Genomic DNA, 18,126 nt, shown 5'->3' with positions numbered 1-18,126 from the left:
ATGAAATATTTACACATAAAATTTTAAAACGCCCGCCGCGGGATTTAAACCGGCGACATCTGTGTTGTGAGAACTAACGTGCACAGGTTGGGGCAACATGGGGAAGATGCCCCACCATCCTCTTGCCCCAGTAGGCAATGCCCCACCTTCCTCGAGGAACTGGACACGCTAGTAGTTGTGAGTTCAAAGAGCGATCCGATTGATCCACACGGGCGGGTCAACTCAAAAACCTAACAAAAGTTTTTTTTTAATCTTTCCATATTGGAAAAAAGACCGGAGTTTCAAAAAGAACCGCGGTTTTTTTGTGAGCCATGGTTTGTTATGAATACAAAGAGACGAGTTGTTCCTTTTAACTCCACTATATAACAGCTCGTCTCTTTGAATGCATAGTAATGTATTCTGCTAAAACGCTCAACCAAACCACAACATGGATTGTTCACTGGCAGCAGGCTTGGCCGTGAACGGATGATCATGGGTTCGATTCCCATCTGCTCCAACCTTCCATCGGATGGGGAAGTAAAACTTCGGTCCCGGCCTTGGTTGTTGTTGGGCCGTTAAGTCATTCCAGGTGTGGGAGTCGTCTCCTTGATATTAAGACAAACAACACACCAAACCAAGCCTGCTCCGGTGGCATCGCTGGCGGCGGTTTGACTCGCAATCGTCAGTTCGAACCCTGGGGTGGAAGGTTCCTTGGAGGTTTGGGTGCTCTCCCCATTCAAGCCTTCGGACTCCAAGGTTCGAGCAGAAACTTGCAAAAGAGACCACAAAAGACTCGAGGGTCGTGAATGTGGATGGTTTGATTTGATTTGATTGATTTTTTTTTGTTCGTTCACTCTTTTTTAGTGAGCCGACTCGTTCCTTTTGCCCACTACTATCTTGAACCTTGTTTTGAGTGCCTGTCAAAACCTAGTGAGAAATTTAAGGCCAATGTAGGTTAACTTGTCATATCAGGGGAACGAGGCACTTATTAAGTTAATAAAAAAAATCAATGCTCCGATAATTTGAAATAGCTGAACAGCTATAACATTATATTCTATCTGAAAATGTCCCAATTCAGCGTGTCTGAACAAATATTGTGGTGCTATAAATGAGTGATTAACATGCCATATTAAAACTGTTTTTTTTTTTGCAAGAGTTTGGATAACTATAGGCGAACTGATCTAATTTTAGCCACCTTTATATTAGCGGTATTTTCTTATTAAACAGCCTTAAAAAATAACTTACCAGAAGCAAATCCGAGGTTTGACATATCGGAATTGCATTTCATTTGATTGTTCGGACCTGGAGCACCGTCTTCCATCATGTCAAACCCAATTTGAAGATCGGATGCATGTTCTACTAAAAGCTCGATTACCTCACCGGTTCTGTCCATGATAGCACACACTTCTTCAAAGCTTCGATCCACTAGTGATGTTCCACACCATTCTAGAATCTAAAAAAACACATTGTTTTATTGAATGTAGCGGTTATCAACTCAGTAAAAAAGGTGTTTTTTTTTTCGAAAATATTACTTTTGGTGCATTTGGATACCATGGTAGGCTCTACGAATGGTAATGGCGTTATACCCGCCTGAATAGTCTAAATCTCGTGGAGATACTGAACCCTGAGATAAATGTAGGGCACGATGTGTCTAGTATTTACACCCCTTGGGCACTATGCACATTTTGTGATGAAACATGTAAACAATTTAATGTTAACAGAAACCTAGTACTACGTTTTGTTCAGAAACTCATGCAGAACATTTTGTTACAAAAAGCTCATGAAAAGATGATTTCAAAAAAAAACTTATATAACAAATACTATTTCAAAAATCAAAAATGGTGCAAAAAAAGTTTGTACACCTTTCGAAAAATTAACATAAATAAAGTTATTTGTTGATAAATCACCATAAATCCAGTCTTCCAACTCCAAATAGGCATTCTTGACTGATTGAAAAAATAATTTGGATTGAATAAAAAGTTTACTAACTACTTTGTATAAAAGTTTATATAACTCTGGAAATTCTATATAAAACTTTTCTAAACTTAATTTTGCAAACTTTTAATTCAATTAAATGTCAATATATTCTGTAATTTCTGTAATTTCGGAATACATTCGTCCGGCTTCAGCTGAAGATTCATGCTGTCCCATGTTGCATGTTCGAGTGTAGACCTACGGAAAACCTTGCCGCGAGGAGAGGTGAGTGAACCAGTACACGAGCCACCTACGACATAATTCCTCGGGCGGCCCAGGTCAACTCGAAGTTACCCCAGGCACCCCCAGTGCAGGACACATTGGGGGTAGAAAGCGGATAGAATAAGCAAAAGACAAAGCAGGCCGCGAGGCATACTTTTAAAGTGGTTTGTATCTGCAAAGGAATTTGTATTAACAAAAGGATCAAACATAAAAAGGCGATACTAATTAATACTTCCCTGCGACCTTGGAGGTCTCTCGGTTGGACATCTAGCCGTGAACACCAACACAGAAAAAAATCAATTCTCGAAACCGTGAAGTCAGTTCACGATTATGAGAACCACGAAGGAATATATTCACGTTTATGGTGCAAATGCACCATACTCATGAATAAATTCCTTCGTGGATCTCACATTCGTGAACTTAATTCACGATTACGGGAATTGATTTTTTTCTGTGAAGCTTGGTATCAATCTTCGTCAGTCGGTGTGGTATTGATCACAGATGGTGTTAATTTGTCCTGCAGCTGTGTAGCAAGTCAGATGCTCGCTCATTTGGTTTGAAACGAAAAGAACAAAAGAGAACACAAGAAAACATTAGATTCTGATAGTGAGTTTTACAAAGATATACAGTGTTATATAATATTAAATATATTTATAATAATATTTTCACTTTATGATTATTTATTGACACTTTATTTATTTGCTTTCACTATTTCTTCGGGTCGTCTAATTTTCGTCGTGCTCCCGTACTTGAAGAATTCCGCATAACTAATCATTGCTGGTTAGAAGTTTCATGTCGAACATGTTACAAACTAACACAACAGTGACACAGAAACAGAACTTCACAAGCACGGACATTTTTACACGACCTCCCAGTGAATTAATACCGAGCTTTAACTATTTTCATTCTACTATTACCTAAAATGTCCAAAGCAGCTCAGTAAAACTCACTGGGAGCGTTCCACAATTTAGCCCCATCCGGGGGGAGCTTATCCCTTTGTACCCTCGTGTTTGTTTCCTTTGAACAGTAGTCTAGGTAGTCCAACAATGTTCAGCACAAGTTTGAATCGAAAGCAATTGCTTCAACAGCTGAACGGATCAAACTATTGCTTCCTTTGCTGAACTAACTATGCTACTGTTACTAAGGAAACAAAAGGATAAAACATCATGATTTGATGTTCTAACAGATACGTTCAACTAGCCAGCTGCGAGACCCATCAGCCCGGCCGGGAACCAGTCCATATCTGTCGAGTACAGCATACGGTGTGGTTCACAAAATATCAAATACAGCAAACACAACACTGAGCATGAGCATGAGCATGAGAGATCACCCATGGTTGCCCCTCCGTTGCTGGACAGAACCGTAATATCCTTTCAGCACTATTGATCATAGGCTTCGACGATCTAGTGGTGTTTCCCTTATCAACAGCATGTATGAATGCGCCGAAAAGATAAAACACCATGATTGCTAAAAATAGATCAGTTACGAATAGGTAACAGTCATTGGCCACCAACGGCGCCCGCCATGTCAGTTTGTAGACCTCGATTTTAAGGGACGGGAATGTTAGTTAGCGCAGGTTGCTACTAGGGCAGCTGATTTACTCTGTGCTTACACCCCACGAGCGCCAGGAACCTGAAAATTTGTTAGTAGGATAGGGTGTTTGGTCAGGATTCATCATAGAAGATGATGATGCGACCCAAAATCATAGTGTTTGTTGAAAGGTGTTATACACGCAGAAAAAAGAATTATCATTTCGATAAATTTCTGACATCAACTCGATAAATAAAATTATCGGTTGGCAACCAATAATTTATTTTATCAAAATCAATAATTTTTCTTATCAATTTGATAAACTTAATTTATCATTTTGACAAAACATATTATCAACTTGATAAACGTCATGAAAGAAACGTCATTTGCAAAATTTATCAGATCGATAAAAATATTGATCATTTTGATAAATATTTTTATCAAAACTATAAAGGGTTTTATCGAAATGAAAATTATATTTATCATAATTTTCTGGTAGTTTTTTTTTCTTTTTTTTATTTCAAATCAAACAAAAACATAAAACATAAACAACTGTTTTTATTCACAAAAATCTGAGATTCTCAATAGGAATTATACTATTTTTTCCAACGCTGGTTCCGCTTAAACATCGAGTCTGGCATCAATAGGCATCAATGGCGTCGTGGATCTTGTACTGGTCAACGTACTTGGAGAATGAGCATAGGATAGGATGTTGCGGAGTTTGTTCTGCCGGAAAAGCCGCCGATTCTCCAGTGTGGCTGGGGTGTACTTTAAGTTTGGATCGCGGACTCTGTAGTCATTCCCAGAGGTTCGGGAGATGCCGATTTATACGGGGAACACGCAGAAATAGGGACATAAGTGGCTGCGGCATTTCCGGCCTCCAGAACTTCTCTTGAACAAGTTAAATGATTTTTTGAAACTGCTTCCAGCACTTCGAATCGCTTTTAGGTTCTTTGTTTATGTTTGATTGACAGGAGAACGTGCTTGCGAAAAAAAAGTTCAGTGATAATTTTGTTCATCAAAATAATAAAAATTGTTGTCGTTTTGATGGTTAAAGTTTATCAAAACGATAAATCAACGTTATCAAAACAATAACATAAAATTATTGATATTGATAATGTTATTTATCAATTTGATAAGCCTCAATTTTTCTGCGTGTATATTATTCTCAAGGCAAACAATCGGATGCTGCGGATGAGACATTTCCCGTTTATCGGTTGTTAAATTTTAAATGAAATGGTTTAGTCTTAGACAGCCGGCTGTGGAAAGATAGAACCAAGATCATGTGTAATTAAAATTGAAGAATTAAGCAGTGTTACTTTTAAATTGAGATGTTTTTACGAGTTTTAAATGATTGATGTTTAGTGAGGTACTGATTAACGAATCGAACGACGAATTACGATGTTTATCGAGCTGAAATAGTATGATAAGGTTTTGTTGTTGTTGCACACCGACGCCGAACGCGAAAAATCCTGCGACTGCGAGGCATCGCAAAATATACGCATAAAATCACAATCTTCAGCTTGCAATTGAATTATAATGAACATAAAACGACCGCCGGTATTATTTGTATTTAGTGAATGAAGTTTAAATTATCTAAAACGTTCATTCTTAGACAGCCGGCTGTGGAAAGATTGAACCTGAATGACTGGAAATAGGTAAATAGCAAAACCGAGACAGATGGAAGACCTTGCGATGATATTGTTAAACTAATTGTACGCGTTTTTCTCTGAAAATCACAGTTATCTTGCCCTGTAACCAAGTTATTAGTTAATACTATACACTAGCCTGTCCCATTTTGAGGTCATGTCGAGGAATTTCAGGTGCTCACTTCTTAAATGGTAGATTATGATGTTAGGAACAATGTTTTCTTAGACAAGAAAAAATAATAAAATACTTTCTCGCACCCCCTAGTCGATTTACTGAAAAAAGTCACTTTTTTGAACAAATTTTCTAAAATCGCTTGGAATCAATACAAAAACTGTTTCGATCAGGTGTGTATTATCTTCAAACGATAGGTTTTTGTCCATAGATTAAGATGCACTATCAATATTGGACGAAAATTTAAGTTTTTGGACTCTCCCAGGCGGATTTGTGTCGAAAAAATCGCATTTTTTCGAAACTTTTTTCAGAAATGTTCATTTAATTTAGGGTAGCCTATTTTTCCCAGTAAAACCAATACGTGCAGCTTGTAGGAAATTTCATGGCGAACATTTTTCTCTCTGAGAAAATGCAATTTCGACACTCCAGAGCCGAGATATTTGAGTTTTAGTGAGGAAAAAAGTGCCAATTTTCAAAATTTCTCAGAATTCTGAAGCAAGGCCTACTAATTACACGATGTAGCAAGCATATGTCTCAAAGGTCAGGGTATGATTTTTATAGTAATTTTGGCCGCTGAATCCGAATCTGAAATCAAATTTCGTGCAAACAGTGATGTTTTGGAGCTACACCCTTTTGGAATGTTATTTGCGTGTTTAAGAGGTAGTTTTTGTAAATATTGCTCGGTTTGTTGTCGTATCAAGGTGCTCCGATTTGGATGAAACTTTCAGCGTTTGTTTGTCTATACATGAGATGAACTCATGCCAGTTTGGAGTTTGAATTTTCCGAGGATTTCGAATATGACAAAAGTGAGACTAAACAACAGGACAATAACTAACATTGTAAAATGTTTGTTATAGAAAAATCGAAAAACTATGAGAAAAACTGCGATTGGCCAAAAAAGTTATTACCGTAGGCTTATAGTCCATGAAATTCCCTAACTTGAACTAAAAGAGTATGGGTGTTGGAGGCTGTTGCAAAAATATATTGAGGTTTAAAAAAAACAATTTTTAACAGTAATTTGCAAAAGCTATGAGAAAAAGTTAAACCAATCTTGGATGTCTATGGCTCATTTTGAAGTGCTTCAAAAGACCATTCAAATGCATCTAAGATAGTTGGAATTGATGAAGTTTTACTTAAATACGAGCAATTTTAAGATTTTTTATGTTTTTTGGACCTCAATCTTCAATGCCCGTTTTACCCCACTTCCCTTTGTCTTAGAGGGCTCATTTTTGGCATGAGTTTATCTCATGTATAGACAAACAAACGCTGAAAGTTTCATCCAAATCGGAGCACCTCGATACGACTCTAGAACAAACCGAGCAATATTTACAAAAACTGCCTCTTAAACACGCAAATAACATTCCAAAAGGGTGTAGCTCCAAAACATCACTGTTTGCACGAAATTTGATTTCAGATTCGGATTCAGCGGCCAAAATTACTATAAAAAGCATACCCTGACCTTTGAGACATGTGCTTGCTACATCGTGTAATTAGTAGGCCTTACTTCAGAATTCTGAGAAATTTTGAAAATTGGCACTTTTTTCCTCACTAAAACTCAAATATCTTGGCTCTGGAGTGTCGAAATTGCATTTTCTCAGAGAGAAAAATGTTCGCCATGAAATTTCCTACAAGCTGCACGTATTGGTTTCACTGGGAAAAATAGGCTACCCTGAATTAAATGAACATTTCTGAAAAAAGTTTCGAAAAAATGCGATTTTTTCGACACAAATCCGCCTGGGAGAGTCCAAAAACTTAAATTTTCGTCCAATATTGATAGTGCATCTTAATCTATGGACAAAAACCTATCGTTTGAAGATAATACACACCTGATCGAAACAGTTTTTGTATTGATTCCAAGCGATTTTAGAAAATTTGTTCAAAAAAGTGCCTTTTTTCAGTAAATCGACTAGGGGGTGCGAGAAAGTATTTTATTATTTTTTCTTGTCTAAGAAAACATTGTTCCTAACATCATAATCTACCATTTAAGAAGTGAGCACCTGAAATTCCTCGACATGACCTCAAAATGGGACAGGCTACTATACACACTCATTCATTAACTCACACAACCAATCACACACAAAAACTAGCTAATTGTAATTACTGTTCAAGTGTCATAATTTTTTGCCAAGTGTTACGTTACATACAAATATGGCGGATTTTTACACCACGGATTTTTACAAGCTTGTGGCGATAGTGGAAAGTTGTAAATTTGGTTTCGACCCGATTTACAAACTAACCCGATTTGGAACCAAAGTGACCTGCTTCTCTGTCAATGATTTTGACAAGTTGTAAGAGCTCCTCAAGAAGAAGAAAGTGGAATTCTACACCCACGGCCGAAGAAGCGAACGAAATCATCGGGTAGTTCTTCGTGGTTTACCTGATGAACTGAAACCGGACGAGGTCAAGTACCTGCTGAAGAGGGATCTCAAGCTGGACGCGCTGGAGGTGCATGTCATCAAGCGGAAGGTACAACAACTGTGGAGGTCCCCACAAGACGGACGAGTGCAAAGTCCAGGAAGCCGAGCCGAAGCGTTGTGCCAACTGCTCTGGAGCCCACGAAGCCACGGACCGCAGCTGCCCCAAGCGTGTGGACTTCATCCAGAGGCGCCAGCAGGCGGCGAAACCGAAACCGCCAGCAAAGAAGGCGGAGAAGCAGAGTCCAGCAGTTTCGGCGTTCACGCCGGCGGAGTTCCCTCCGCTGCCGGGCGCAGTTCCGGACGTGAAGCCAAAGGATCGCCCTCGACCCGCAGGAAGCAGTCAAGTAAATACCGGCGCCGGCGCCGGTGCCACCACCACGGCGGAAGGAGAGGAGGTGCTCTACAGTTCGACTGAGCTGTGGCACATTTTTAACGAGTACAGCGGCAGGTTCCAGACCTGCAAGACCCGCGTGGATTAATTAAGGCTCGTCAGTTACATGCTCGGCAAATACGGAGGAAAATTACCATCTTTTTTTAAATGTATTCTAAATTATTATGAACCATCCCTCGGTCCTAACCTGGTCACAGCACCTAAACCAGGGGTGCTCAAAGTATGGCCCGCGGGCCAAACGTGGCCCGCGAGGTGATATTTTATGGCCCGCGGACCCATTTTGAATGATCATGTAAAATGGCCCGATGACCACTTGTAAAGTGATTTTATACTTTTTCAAAATTATGGTTTATTTTATGCTTATTTTTTTTTATTTTTTTTTGTTAGTAAAAAAAACTTATGATTTATCAATATTTTGATCCCCACTTCAGGATACAAATAATAAGTTCAAAATATTTTATAATTAAAACAATTTCACACGTTTCAATGTGAGTGAAACTAGTAAATGTCGTCAAAACTTTCATCAAACACTTTTAGAAATATCAAAAAGACGTTCAAGTTTGGCTTAGGTAGAATTCTGTAATAGTTGCAAAAATCAAAGTTTTCTTTAATAATTTGCAAGCCACCCTCAAACTTACATTGCACTTCATTAGGGATTCGAACTCATTACAGTTAGATAACGAATCTGATTGACTATCAACTGACAAAATGTGGAAATCGGAGGATCAAGTTTGCAGCAAATATTTTACAAAGCTTTCGTCGATCAACCCACCCCTTCACCATTATTAAAAAATTGACTCGAAAAACCAGAAGCAAAAATATATTTTCAAAAAACTTAAAAAATGAAATTTAAGAGCATTCAGCTGAAATTAATTAAATATGCATTCCTTTGCATTTAAAATCATTTGAGCATGTTTGGGTTTATTAAAAATAATTTGAATGTTAGTGAATTTTTGATGAAATAAATAAATGTTGTTTCCTTTTTTTTTTAAATAATGATTGCAGGTTAACTATACGGAAGCTTAAAACATTTTCCAAATTTTTTTTTATTGAAATGTTGAAATTCTGGATCTCAACGATTTTTCATTAGCTACACTTAATTTATAGAAGAATTGTTCAACATGTAATGTCACCACAATTTTCGAAATATAAAAACAAAACATTTTTTTTTTTTTTTTTAAAACACAAGTACATTCAGCTAAGAACTTTTTTTTTTAAATACCAGAAACAACAGTACCGATTGAAACTCGTTATTTTGTGGTTTCTATTATTTTGAAAAGATTTTTTTAAATAACAGAAATGTCGGATCATTTACATTAAAATAACGTAATTTATTTTTTTAACAACCTTTATTTGTAAATTTGGCCCGCAAGCTCATTTGAGCTTCAAATTTGGCCCGGCCTTCAAAAACTTTGAGCACCCCTGCTAAACGAACCTAATAAAAATATGTTAAGAATAAAAAAAAACGTTTTTACCTAGGTATTTAAAACGTGGGTTTTATAGAATGTATGGGTATCAAAAGATCGGAAATTTTATGCCACATAGGTTGACTTGTAAATCGTGGACCGGTTCGGATGCCGGCGGATTTTCCGACGACGTAATTCCGGGTTGGTACGAAATTCCAACGAAAAATCTATTCTGTGTGTGTGCAACCAACCAAAACCAAACGGGACCACGCGGTCGCTTCTTACAAATTGAGTTGTTTCCATGTATTTTTAAATCTTCATTCTATACATGTAAATAACTCGCATAGGCATTTGGAAGGTGTTAGCTCTGCCGAGCTTCGGTGACCCATTTCTACGCTGGCTAGCCGAGCGCGAGGTCCCTCAGCTTTTATCGACAAGCCCCGCCCTGAAGAACGTTTGCACCAATCGGGTTCAAACGTTATTTAGAACTTCCGAACCCTTGTCAAATGGGCAAGGACCCAGCGCGTATATAGTTTGATAGTAACAGTTTTCCTAATTCCAGGCATCGTTCACCAAGCCGTGATCGAGGCCGTGATGGCCTAGTGGTTAGCATTTTTGCCTACCAATCCAAAGGACGGGGGATCGAACCTCGACTCGGGCGACTTTGATTTTTCGTTCATGTTCAGAGTTTCAAGATTAATATTTCCTAAACTTTCTCGTTGGGAGCAGATGGGAATCGAACCCAGGACCATTCGCTTAGAAAGCGAACACCGTAACCAGTCAGCCACGGCCGCTCCTATTTCCAACGAAAAATCTATTCTATCGATAAAAAAAAACGTTGACGTCGTTGTTGACGTTTTTTGATTTTTTGCTTATTCAGCCTCCTGTGATCAAAATTTGATTTTACGTAGCTTTATCCATACAATTTGCCGATGCTCCGGAATCGGTTCCAGAGTGGCCAAAGTGTCAATTAGTTAGCGTATTAACCTTCCTTGGGCATATACGAACCCAACGCAACAAAGAGCACCTCGCTCCGACGCTCCGTATTGAACTGATTCGCGTTCGAACAAAACCGTCGAAATTTTGTATATATACAGCAATTCCACGTCAAACAGGAAGTCTCCAAATCAAAAGTGCTCCGATTTGGCTCAAATTTGGAGTGGGGGTTCTATGGCCCAAATAATTAGACCCATATTTTTTTGTTTGGCGATTAGGGTGGTCCTATCCGAAATAGGGTGGCCCATAAAATTCCGTTTTTCGTCGATTTTCGCAAAAAACCACATTTTTCAAAAAATCATATCTCCGGAACGACTGAACCTATTTTGGAGCGCCACAATTCAAAAGAAAGGTTATTAGTAGGTATGTCTATACATGTCTAGGTACCAAAAGTTGCGCCTTTCAATTACGAAAATTTTTCGAGACGAGATTTGCCTTATCACGCCTTCTATCGGATGGGGAAGTAAAACGTCGGTCCATTAGCGTAAGAGAGGTTTTGAGTGACTCACCACACATAACCTGCGGACGCCGAAACTTGCAACAGAGACCACAAAAGACCCGGGGGTCGTTAAAGTGGATAGCTTTGCTTTTTTGCTTTGCTTTTATATTTTTCCTAAAAAGCCCAACTAATAACCTTTCTTTTGAATTGTAGCGCTACAAAATTGGTTCATCCGTTCCGGAGATATGATTTTTTTTTTTAAATAGGTTTTTGCGAAAATCGACGAAAAACGCAATTTTATGGACCACCCTATTTCGGATAGGACCACCCTAATCGCCAAACAAAAAAAACGGGTCTAATTATTTGGGCCAAAGAACCCCCACTCCAAATTTGAGCCAAATCGGAGCACTTTTGATTTGGAGACTTCCTGTTTGACGTGGAATGGCTGTATATAGATTTCCAGAGTTATACAAACTTTTATACTAAGTAGTTAGTAAACTTCTTTTTCAATCCAAATATTTTTTTTAATCAGTCAAGGATGCCTGTTTGGAGTTCGGAGACTGGATTAATGGTGATTTGTTAACAAAAAACTTTATTTATGTTAATTTTTCGAAAGGTGTACAAACTTTTTTTGCACCTTTTTTGATTTTTGTAATAGTATTTGTTATATAACTTTTTATAGAAATCATCTTTTCATGGGCTTTTTGTAGCAAAATATTCGGCATGAGTTTCTTAACAAAACGTAGTACTAGGTTTCTGTCAACATTAAATTGTTTACATGTTTCATCACAAAATGTGCATAATGCCCAAGGGGTGTAAATACTTTTTTTACATACTGTATGAGCTTAACATTTCGGACAAGTAGGTTTCCCATACTGATGGGCTACATATTTCGGGGTGTAATATTACGCAATTTCATAAAATAATGCAACATTTACTTTACACACAGGCCTTTTACACGCAGCTGGATAACTATTTTTATTTTGCTGTGCAGTCGGGCTGGGTTCGATCACAGAAGATCTTGGTAGCATTTTTCCAGACGGGATTTAGTCGGAATGCGTCGGCCGGGAAATAAATGTTGGCCCCGGTCTAATCTAGAGAGGTTAGATCGTTAGCTCAGCCCAGGTGTAGTAGGAGTCGTCTCCCTGGGCCCTGTCTCGGTGGAGTCGTTGGTAGGCAGTTGGACTCACAATCCAAAGGGCGTCAGTGTCTTGCGAACCTTCGTGGTGAACGGACACTAGAGCTGCGGTATTTTTTACTACCTAAGCTCAGAGTTATTTCAAACAAAATTCACAGTCTTTTTAAAGACTACCTGAGTTACTTTCCAAAATTCTAAACAGTCTTTTCAAGACTAACCCCACCTGAAATTTTGTTGTATTTTACAAACGAAGCCATCTTTTTAAGAGAACTTTGCTTGCAAAATGCGTCAAAACAAAGGTAAACGCAAATCTTCTGAAGATTTGGTCGTTACGTCGGTGAAGCGTTTGAACGCTAAATCGGCTAACGGAAACAGAAAAAGAAAACAGCCTCATCCGAGGTCTGATTCTTATTCTGAAAGTGAGGTCAATTCTCCAATTCCATTGGCAAACAGTTTCGGTGTTTTATCCGAAACTGTGGACAAGGATCCTTCTCCTCGTACTGAGCCTTCTGCCGTCGAGAAACGAGTAAAGGCTCCGCCAATTGTAGTGACTTCCGTCTCCGATTTGGCCAGCTTTCGAACGCAACTGAAGAATTGCAAGGAAACTTGCAATTTGAAGGTTTCGTTCCAGCTTGGTCGAAGAGGAGAATGTCGCTTGTTGACGGAATCTTTACAAGATCACCAAACTTTTGTTGGTTATTTGAAAAACCACAAACACAATTTCTACACGTATGAGACCAAGAATGCTCGTCCATTCAAGGCGGTCCTGAAAGGTCTCTCCAACGACTTGTCGGTGGATGAGATCAAAAACGAACTTAAGGTGTTGCTTGGCTTTGTCCCATCCCAAGTAATACCAATGAAGAAAAAATCAAACGGGAATATTTCTCGCTTTGGTTTGACTTCACAATTTTATCTGATTCATTTCAACAGAAATGAAATCAACAATTTGAAACTTTTGGACAAAGTTCAGTTTTTGTTCCATGTACGGGTAAAGTGGGAGCATTTTAAGAAACATGGCGGTAATGGCCAGAATCTGACCCAGTGCCGGCGTTGCCAGGCATTCGGTCACGGTACTGATCATTGCGCCATGGTTCCAAAATGCATGGTTTGCGGGGATTCTTCTCACGACAAGGACAATTGTCCCGTGAAAGAAGTCACCCAATTTAAATGTGCAAATTGTGGTGGAAATCACAAATCAAATTTCTGGGATTGCCCCATCAGAAAAAAGGTTTTGGATTCTCGTGCTAAGCATCAGCCGAAAACCAAACCGAAATTTTCTCAAAGTCAGGTTGTACCTGCATCTTTAAATCAAACGTTCGTGCTGTCTCACTCGAACAATACCCCTACCATGGAAAAGTTAGGTAACAGCAATGGTATTTCTTATGCCAACGTCGTTTCGGGTTCGGGTTCATCCACGAATTTTAAATCCTCTACTCTGATCTCGGCGATGTTACGTTTGAAAAAATGACTTTTTTGCAAAACTCACTGTTTGTTTTGATTCAAACAATGAGTAATGCTACATCCATGATGGAAGCTATCCAGATTGGATTAAAATTTGCGAATGATGTTGTTCTTACCCTGAAGTTTAATCATGGATCTAAGTAATTCCATCAATATTATGAATTTTAATGCTCGCTCTTTAAAAGCGAAAGAAAATGAATTTTTCAACTTTTTACGAGTTCATAACGTGCATGTTGCTGTTATAACCGAAACATTTTTAAAAACTGGCACTTATTTGAAAAGTGATCCAGATTATAAAGTTATAACCAATAACAGAATGAATCGAAATGGCGGTGGAGTTGCAATAGTTATCCACCGTAGTATGACTTATAGCACGTTACGTGACTTTAAGTTAAAAGTTATAGAAAGTTTGGGCATTGAACTTGAAACTACTTTTGGGAAAATTATGATTGCAGCTGCATATTTGCCTTTCCAATGCACTGGGGAAAATAAAAATTATTTCAAAGGGGATTTGAATAAACTTACTCGGCATAGATCTCGATTTTTGATCATCGGTGATTTTAATGCCAAACACCAATCTTGGAATAATTCAAAAGTAAATTCCAATGGTAAAATTCTATTCAGAGATTGCACTTCTGGTCTTTATTCGGTTTTATACCCGAATGGGCCAACTTGCTTTTCTTCTGTTAGAAATCCATCAACAATTGATTTGGTTTTGACAAATCAAAGTCAGTATTGTGGTCCTTTAGTGACTCATGCTGATTTTGATTCTGATCACCTTCCAGTAACTTTTTCACTTTCTCATGAAGCAGTTACCAGACCCAATAGTTCTGTGTTTAATTACCACAAAGCTAATTGGGACAGGTATCAGCATCATATTGAGAACAATTTAAATCATGATTTTGTTTTAGAAACCAAAGCTGATATTGATTCAGCCTTGGAATCTTTAACTAATGCAATTTTGGATGCTAGGAATATTGCTATTCCTAAAGTCCAAGTCAAATTTGATTCTCCCATTATTGATGACGATCTTCAGCTTCTGATTCGTCTGAAAAATGTTCGCCGAAGACAGTATCAACGTTCTCGTGATCCTGCACTGAAGCGAATTCAAAAAGATTTGCAAAAGGTTATTGACCACAGATTCACTCTCCTGCGAAATGAAAAGTTCGCAAGAGATGTCGAACAAATTTAACCTTATTCCAAACCTTTTTGGAAACTTTCAAAGGTTCTTAAGAAACCTCAAAAACCAATCCCTTCTTTAAAAGATGGTGATAATATTCTATTAACTAATGGGGAGAAAGCTCAAAAACTTGCTCAGCAGTTTGAGAGTGCCCATAATTTCAATTTAAATGTTTTGAGTCCTATTGAAGATCAAATTTCAATAGAATTTCAGAATATTGTTGAACAAGAATTTTCATCAGATGAAGTTTTTAATACGGATCTGAATGAAATAAAATCTATTATCAAAAAATTTAAAAATATGAAAGCCCCTGGTGAGGATGGCATTTTTTACATTTTAATTAAAAAATTACCTGAAGCAACTTTAAGTAGCTTGGTCAAAATTTGCAACAAATGTTTTGATTTGGCATATTTTCCCAGTAGTTGGAAAAATGCCAAAGTAGTTCCGATTTTGAAACCGGACAAAAATCCTGCCGAAGCTTCAAGCTATCGGCCCATTAGTTTGCTTTCATCTATTAGTAAATTATTCGAAAGAATAATTCTTAATAGAATGATGACACACATTAATGAAAATTCAATTTTCGCTGATGAGCAGTTTGGATTTCGCCTTGGGCATTCAACTACTCATCAGTTGTTGAGAGTTTCAAATTTAATTCGAAGCAACAAATCTGAGGGCTATTCTACTGGCGCTGCTCTTCTAGACATAGAAAAAGCATTTGACAGTGTTTGGCATAAAGGTTTGATTGCGAAATTTAAAAGGTTTAATTTTCCGATTTATATCGTGAAAATTATTCAAAATTATTTGACGGATCGTACTCTGCAGGTATGTTATCAGAATAGCAAATCTGATCAACTACCTGTACGTGCTGGCGTCCCTCAAGGAAGCATTTTGGGTCCAATTTTATACAATATTTTTACTTCTGACTTGCCTGATTTGCCCCCAGGATGTCAGAAATCACTTTTTGCTGATGATACAAGCATCTCCGCCAAAGGTAGAAGCCTTCGTGTCATCACAAGAAGATTACAAAAAAGCTTGGATATTTTCAATTCTTATTTGAAAGAATGGAAAATTACTCCAAATGCTGCAAAAACTCAACTTATTATTTTCCCTCAAAAACCAAGGGCTGATTTTCTTAAACCAAAAAGTCATCACATTATAAAGATGAATGAGGTAAATTTAAAGTGGGAGGATCAAGTGAAATATCTTGGACTTGCTTTTGACAAAAACCTTACTTACAAGGATCACATTGAAAGTATCCAGGTTAAATGTAACAAATATATTAAATGTTTGTATCCACTTATAAACAGGAATTCTAGACTTTGTCTCAAGAATAAACTGTTAATTTATAAACAAATTTTCAGACCTACCATGCTTTATGCTGTGCCGATCTGGACAAGCTGTTGCTTAACCAGGAAGAAAAAACTTCAGAGGATTCAGAACAAAATTCTGAAAATGATTCTGAAACTTCCTCCCTGGTTCAGCACCAGTGAACTTCATCAATTAGCCGAAGTTGACACTTTGGATGTTATGTCCAATAAGATAATTGATGCATTTCGACAAAAATCATTGCAGTCTTCAGCTGCATTGATCCGCTCTTTATATAGTTTATAAGTTAGTTTTAAGGTATCCCTTTTCCCTTTTGTACATGTAGGACCTCCTACATTTGAAATCACTGAATAGCGAAAGCTAAATATTTAATGAATAAATGAAAGTTGCTAGTATTTAAAATTGAGGTGAAAAGTCATCGATTGTGATTGGACACTCAATAATATTTTAACTGAATGAATGTACATGGAAAAGAAAAACTGAATAAATATAAATTTAAAAAAAAAAATCCAAAGGGCGTCAGTTCGAATCCCGGGACGAATGGAAGCTTAGGTGTAAAAAGAGGTTTCCAATTGCCGCAAAATGCCAAGAGTCATAACGCAAAAATCGCTGACGATGACACGAATTTGTCACCTCCATCCGCCGAATCGCAAAACCGTGTCATAAACAAAGTCTAGCTCACCGAGAAGCTGCTATTGCGAGGCAGTTCATAAGCAAAATCGAGTGTCCGGAATTCGAAGCAAAAGTGTCCAGATTTCGAAGCTTTTATCAGTGTCCAAGATTCGAAGCACAACAAATCATTTTAATTTTGAAATTCTGATGAAAAATTGTTAGAAAAGACTTATTTTGCATGCATTCTCTCAAAACTGACTGTTTCTACTACATTCTGATGATATTTCTACATTTACAACTTATTACATGATTTTTAGCCAGCTAAAACAAAAATTATATGCTACCAGCCTGATGGCAAGATTGTCAAATTGTATGTATGGGCCGCGATACTCACATTGGTTGGACCGTGGACCCCGCTATTTGGTCGCTTTACCCCTCTGACGCTAAATATAGGGTAAAAGAGCCAGCAAATGTGCAATTGAAAAAAAAGTTTTTTTTTGTGAAAAATTATTTTAAATTTTGTTTTTGATGAATAGGTTTGAATATTTTTTGTCAAAAAATAAATAACTAGAAAAAATAAAATATTATCCAGCCTTTTGAGGACGAAGTCAATCGTTCACATTTTTTAATGTTAGCTTATACACATATTTTAGTGTTAAATGTAAATATTCCAAGAAGATAATGTCCAGCTTGTGACGATAAACTACTTTTCCTTTACTTAGAAATCGAATTTAGAAGGGAAACGATAACCTGCTATGTTGGTCCGCACCGGGTTCTGAACTCCCATTTATGAGGCGGAAGCGTTGCCGCATGGCTCGATCTTAACAAAAAAATTAACTAGACAATAAATAACAATTTCAAATTACAAATTTAAATATTAAATAAACTTATTTTCGAATTTACTCATAAATGGCCTGTATACCCTATTTTGTGCAACCAGTTTATGGAGCGTTCACCCTATATGGACTGTCAAAAGCGAGGTTCACTTTTTGACAAGCTTGCCACCAGTCTGTATGCTACTAAGTGTCCGGATTTCGAATTATGACGTTGCACGTAAACATGTAAAGAATTAAGATTTTTCACAAAAAGTTTTTATTTATGCGTGGAAATGTAACTAACGATTATTTTAAGTGTTTTGCACAATCTTGAAACTTTTGATTTTCAAAATAGTGTTTACTTAAGCTTTCAAGAGTCTGTCGTATGACATGAATTGAATGAGTGAAACTTATTTTTT

General features: G+C 37.5%; 1 protein-coding gene across 1 annotated transcript in view; it reads right to left on the bottom strand.

The window, feature by feature from the left end:
- Positions 1-18,126, bottom strand: part of LOC120427310 (regulating synaptic membrane exocytosis protein 2) — a gene marked incomplete at its 5' end in the record, with an annotated part of 92,695 nt that overhangs the window by 57,584 nt on the left and 16,985 nt on the right. Inside the window, one exon of the mRNA XM_039592162.2 lies at positions 1,225-1,432. Within this exon, the coding sequence (XP_039448096.2) occupies positions 1,225-1,432 (208 nt within the window). The remainder of the gene's footprint in view (positions 1-1,224; positions 1,433-18,126) is intronic.

This window comes from Culex pipiens, chromosome 1, assembly GCF_016801865.2.
Source record: "Culex pipiens pallens isolate TS chromosome 1, TS_CPP_V2, whole genome shotgun sequence".
NCBI classification, from domain to species: Eukaryota; Metazoa; Arthropoda; class Insecta; order Diptera; family Culicidae; genus Culex; species Culex pipiens.
This window is presented reverse-complemented; position numbering and strand designations above follow the sequence as displayed.